General features: G+C 28.3%; 1 protein-coding gene across 1 annotated transcript in view; it reads right to left on the minus strand.

Annotated features, from left to right (window-relative positions):
• Nucleotides 1-1,002: 1,002 nt before the first annotated feature.
• LOC148299928 (dynamin-like GTPase OPA1, mitochondrial) overlaps nucleotides 1,003-5,932 on the minus strand; it is a 23,271-nt gene continuing 18,341 nt past the window's right edge. The window contains exons 16-20 of the mRNA XM_088275491.1: nucleotides 4,843-5,046; nucleotides 3,614-3,701; nucleotides 2,988-3,081; nucleotides 2,195-2,305; nucleotides 1,003-1,215 (exon numbers count right to left, since the gene is read on the minus strand). Of these exons, the coding sequence (XP_088131617.1) occupies nucleotides 1,094-1,215; nucleotides 2,195-2,305; nucleotides 2,988-3,081; nucleotides 3,614-3,701; nucleotides 4,843-5,046 (619 nt within the window). The 3' untranslated portion in view covers nucleotides 1,003-1,093. The remainder of the gene's footprint in view (nucleotides 1,216-2,194; nucleotides 2,306-2,987; nucleotides 3,082-3,613; nucleotides 3,702-4,842; nucleotides 5,047-5,932) is intronic.

Here is a 5,932-nt window from a genome sequence, read left to right on the forward strand (position 1 = left end):
CAATATTTCATTCCACCGTGTCATATAGAGGATGTTTTCAATATCGGGTTTTTCATCCAACAAGCGAAACGAAATTGATCTGCCTCAAATATCTCGGAAAAATCGTTTTACTATTGAGATGTAAGCAAATGTGATTTCCCTTAAATTACATCAAAGGATTTCGGGGGGTTATGCCTATGTAAGCGGAAACAATTATAGTATGAAGCTTTTGGGTGATTTTAAGTCTATGATTCAGATCAAAAACAACTTTTTTTCTCTCTCTTTTAATTTTATTTGTGAATCTGTTACCTGATATATTTTTTTTCTCTAACCAGTTATACATATTTTTTGAAAAACATTAATTTTATATAAGAAACGAATCAAAGGATGTTAAGTTGTTAATAAAAAAATACATTAATGGTTAGGAGACTCAAGGTTGCATACCCCCTATCATTGTAAGTTATACAGTACTACAGCCTATTGGGTATATTTTGATTTAAAAAATAATTCAGATGTTTAAAATCATATTATAATAAAAATTACTTAGATTGTTAGCTAAATGTCCCTTAGAGAGAAAATAAAGAATTCACGCATTCGTGGAAGCCTGAGTGTTTGACATCAATTGTAAGGAAGAGAAAAGGCTAATGAGATGCTATGGGCACATAAGACGCAGAAAACATGAACGTATTGTGAACCAGACAATTGCATGGATATTCCTCGAAAGACGTCTAGAGGAAGGCCAAAAAATTCATGAATGTATAAGAAAGATAATATGACTCAAAGGAATGGCCTAAGTGATGTTGTTTTAGATAAAAGAACCAACAACCTGAAGATGAGGATAGCTGACTCCAACAGTCCACAAAGACGATAAGTTAGGATGGAGCCTGGAAAATGAAAAAACATTTAATAAATAATTTTAAAAAACGATTTTTTAAATAAAATATTTATATTTACTTTTGCGATGTAGTAACATTGAAATTGATTAAACAATCGTATATATCAACAAAAAAGTAATTTAATTGTTCATTAAAAATAAAAATTAAAAAAATTATCAACACTTAAAAGATAAGTTATAATGACATCTTTAAATAAATAATTTCAATAATATTTTAATTTATTCCTTTTTTTCGCTGTCTTCTTTATTATTTTTCTCTTCTTTCTTTTTCTTTTCTGCTCTCATTCGATTCAAAACGGCGACAAAAATATCCAGTTTATTTTTTATTTGCCTTACAGTTTCTGTAAAATTAAACCAAAATACTCATTTTAATGTCAATATACGTAGATGTTATGTGAATCAAATAAATTTAAAGATTGATGATGAATATGAAAATGTCATGTATTAAGAATTAATTTTAGTACTTTTGTACTTATTTTTTTATTTTTTAAATTTAACTAGGTGAATACTCATTATATGTCGAATTCTATGATTCAAAACAAAGAGGTATTTGCATCAGTATCAGACTTCAATAAAACACGTATGACTAATGTATACTAATTTATTTATTGAAAATTTAGATATTATCTAAGTAAAAAAAAAAATGGAAAATTATTGTGCCGAATCAATAAGTGAAATTATCTTTATTTTTTCCAGTAAAACGAATTTTAATAGCTTGTAATTTTTTTTTTATTACTGAATCCATTTTTTTTTTTTAAATATTATAATGATAAACCGCTGTATAATATTTTGACTGGGGTAACAATTTCAAATAAGACCAAGTCTACTCACTCTGGTTTTGTTGGTTTGGTTAAGAAAAAAATAAATACGATTTATGGTTTTTGTTTTTTGTCCCTCAAATCCTTGTATCAGTAATTTAATTCTACGTTATTTGCTTCTCTTTTTCGATTTTCTGTTTTTTTTTACACGACGACAGAACTGATTCAATTTCAAAGCTAGTTAAAAAGTTTTTAACTCAATGAGGAGCCGTTTTTATTTTTACATCAATGCCGTTTTGTTTAATTTAGTAGTAAAGCTTACGTTTTCTGTCCACATGGTATGTGATGGCGCGCAAATTTAAAAAAACATTTTTTTAGATCACCGTATGATAATATATTTATATTAATTTACTAAGCGTTTCTCGACAAATGATCATTATTCGGCGTTAAAAATGAAATCTTAATACGTATGAACAAAAAGTACTAAGAAATTTAAATAATTTTCTTATCATATTTTTCTAGTAGACTCGGTTTATTTTAAAGCTGCACCCCCAAATCTTACTTAATTTTTCTGCGAGTTTAACCCTATTCCCATTCAGGAGTTCCTTCTTCCTTATTGGATCTGTTTGAATGTCAAACAAAATATTACGTAGCTCCTTATGAAGTTCGGGTACTGTAAGAAATAAAAATTAATAAAAACATTATTTTAGGAAAAATACTAAATAATAACATATTACTGTAAAAATGACATGAGAATTTTTTCGAACACATTTATCAAACAGAAAATAAAACTTTTGTTATTAGTGTTCAATAAAACGCGAAAAAATCCAAAGCTTCTTTTTTCCGAACAAAATATAAACATTTTTGCTTGGGAACTTTCATAAGTTTTTTTTTTGTGATCGATCCAATAAATTGATCGATGAGCTGTCATTTCGAACTTGACAAATGGATTTAATAACATATAAAAGCTTCCGACTTAACATTTTTTTAAATGTATTTTTATAAATATTATTTCAGGGCTGATATAAGCATTATGGATAAAATTATGGAAGTTGTGTTGAGATGGTTTGGGTATGTGATGAAAAAGTAGAGTAATATAAATTTGAGTGGCAAATTTGGTTTGTAAAAGAAGCAGAGAATATTTAGGAAAACTTAATAATCAAGTATTCCAAATAATTGGTCAGATCAGGAGTTGAAATAATTAGCGGATATGTATGAGGAGATGTATAAATGTGAAGGAGGCGAAGATTGTTTGCAAAGACAGATTGTTTTGGCGTTTTATTATTTCTGTCTACCCCTGTGGTGAAGCGATGTGACAGTTAGTTAGTTATTTAAAAATAATAATAATAAATTACCTTCCACGTTGTTCATGTGCTGCCTTAGTACGTTGGCTGATTTTTTAATCATTCGACGGATTCTCCAAAATAATATAACATCAGAACATTCTGGCTATAAATATTTAAAAATAATTAAAAAAAAACGTATGAGTTGATTGTATTTATTAAATAAAATGATCTATGAATAATTGTTACGAAAAGACATAAATAAAATAAAAATTCCAAAAACATAAAAATTATCTAAATTACAAAATTTGAAAAGCAGCAGAAATGACACAAATCGAGGCATTTGAAATGCTGAAGGCACACGCTCCGAATCCCATGAAACGCTAGACGCACCAACGAGTCCATTCATCAGACAAATTCCATTCATTAGACAAAAATATCGAAATATTCTAGTACACAGCCATGATACACGATTTACCCACAACGATGGTTTGATAGTCCTAAGAATTAACGATAAATATGGGAGTCGAACACTTCAACACATCGTCCCAAACACTTTTACGGAGGTTAGAGGTCAAAATAAACTATGGAACAAAGTCAAAAGATAACTGGAGAAGAGTCATTGCTTCGGCAAGGATCAAAATCCTCAGTAATGAGGAATCAGAGGAAGAAGCCACCAAGATTTCAATAAAAATTACCTGTTCAATTGTATCCTTTAATTCTCTATATAAATAAAACTCTTTCCTACAATTTTCCGCCTTATATAATGAATCTTGTAATAAAAACCTAGAAAAAGACAGAAATTTATTCATTTAAAGAGATAATTTGATTTTTCATAAAAATAATATATTTTATGTGAAGGAATGAAATAATGGATTCCACACAAAAGAGTGAAAATTGTAAGTCAATAATGCACTTTATTTTCTACTCCAACGATTCTCAAACTTTTTTAATGACGGAACCCTTTTGAAATAGTAAATATTTAACGCAGCCCCAAAATATGCAAATTTCGTATTATTTTCATTATTTCATTTTGATCCATGAAAATTGTAAAATAGTTTATATTTTTAATTTTTCTCACTTTTTTGTTTGTATGTTAGGTTTAAATGGATAAAAAAAATGTATGTAAAAAGAACTCCACCGACAAGACACAAGGTAGCTCTGCAAAAATATTTGGAAAATGTTTATAATTGTTATTTAAATAAATGTAATACAATTTATGAAAAATTCAAATAAAAAAAATTATTATAAATATGTATATTAGATGAAAACCATAAAAAATAGGTACATCAACAGAGTGATGTGGTGTGTAGTGAAAGGGAGAAGAAAAGTTAGTGTGGTGTATTGTATTAGAATTATTGTAGTTTTACAGGTTTATCACTACAAATTGGACGTTTCACGAACAAAATTCGACGCCTTACAAATCAAATTGGACGTTTTACAAATAAAATTGGACGTTATTTTGTATTATACATATTTAAAAAAAAAAAAAATTCACAGTACTACATATACCGTCACTGTGAATACAAGCCCACATCTTCCATTCTTAAGACTAGCATGTGCGTTAGTCATCAAGTTGGCAAGCCTGCGAGGCGTGCTATCATAGTTTGCGGCTGCGATGTTGACGATGATGAAGTTGTCAGACAAGATTTTCAATAATACTTTTAATCTTGAGAAATACGTTGAATACATTTAGAAAATTCTTTCTTTTTAGAAAGTAAAATTAAAATTCCAAATTTTTGTGTAAGAAGTTCAATTTTATTTTAAAAGTATCTAATTTAGGTTGTAAACCGTCCAATTTGGAGTAATAAACTTGTATTATTCTGATTATACCAGCGAAGACCTCGCAGAGGCTTTTGAAGCCTATTTTGAGAAGCACTGGTCTACACGGTGGAGCGCTTGGTAACATATATAAATAAATACATACCTTTTAAAGACGTGTTTCCACAAATCATCAATGATGGCTTTGTCTTCATACTGTAAGTTAAGATTAAGAGTAATGGTGACAATTTCGTCGGGAGATAACTGTGGATCGTGTTTTCCTTTTTGTTTCTTCATCATCGATATTAGTTCATCTCTGATCAACTTCGTTTTGGCTTCATCGGGAGTTGGTGATTTCCATTGGAATATTCTGAATAAAAAAACACAAAACACATATTAATATGTATTTAACGATATATTCATTTATACTTTATCTTTTTAAATTATCAATGACTACGTATTTGATATCTTGGTCGAGTATTAGAATATCGTATAAAAATTTGTTAAATAAATACAAATCTGATGTAAAATTATATTCGTCATATAATTCTTATTATATTTTTGAGCGTTTTGTTTTCGTTTTTATCAATATAATTGATATAATCGTTTACATATAAAATTAAACATTTGGTTTTGTAAAATTGTTTTGGAATCTCAAGGATAAAATTTTCTTTAGATTCAAATAAAAATCACCCTTCAATAGTTGAAGATTGATGTATTTATTTTAAATGGTTTCTAACATTAAACACTTTAAATGCAGAAAATAATAATTTTGATGATTTTTTTTTTAAATGACATTAATTCTAATTGTTCTTTGAATTATTTTGATAAGGTTCAAAACATTGTTGTTTGTTACCCCATCCAATAATGTCATACTGTATGTCCAACAATTTTATTTAATATACGAATAAAACACTCAAATGTGATATTTTACCAGATTTTAATTTAAATAAATATTTTTTTTGACATCTCATCAAAGATGAAGAAGAATATGGAAGTCTGGGCATTTACGGGGCTGACAACCGTCATAGGCTGGTTTAAGTGATCAAAGTGATCACACGCGTGTAACATTCACCAATTCTAACCATTATTTACAACCACACTACTCAAATTCTTGGAAGTTCTATTTATATGAACCCATTTTGAAACATTGTTCTTGATTCACTAGAACTTCGCTAGAGACATCTATTGGTGAGATGAATAGAAGGTTTTTATTGAGCAGAAACTCTTTTATTATATTGTATGTTACCCCATCC

The sequence above is a fragment of the Brachycentrus maculatus genome, unplaced genomic scaffold (assembly GCF_059751285.1).
Source record: "Brachycentrus maculatus isolate JH-2025_06_01 unplaced genomic scaffold, ASM5975128v1 h1tg000880l, whole genome shotgun sequence".
NCBI lineage: Eukaryota > Metazoa > Arthropoda > Insecta > Trichoptera > Brachycentridae > Brachycentrus > Brachycentrus maculatus.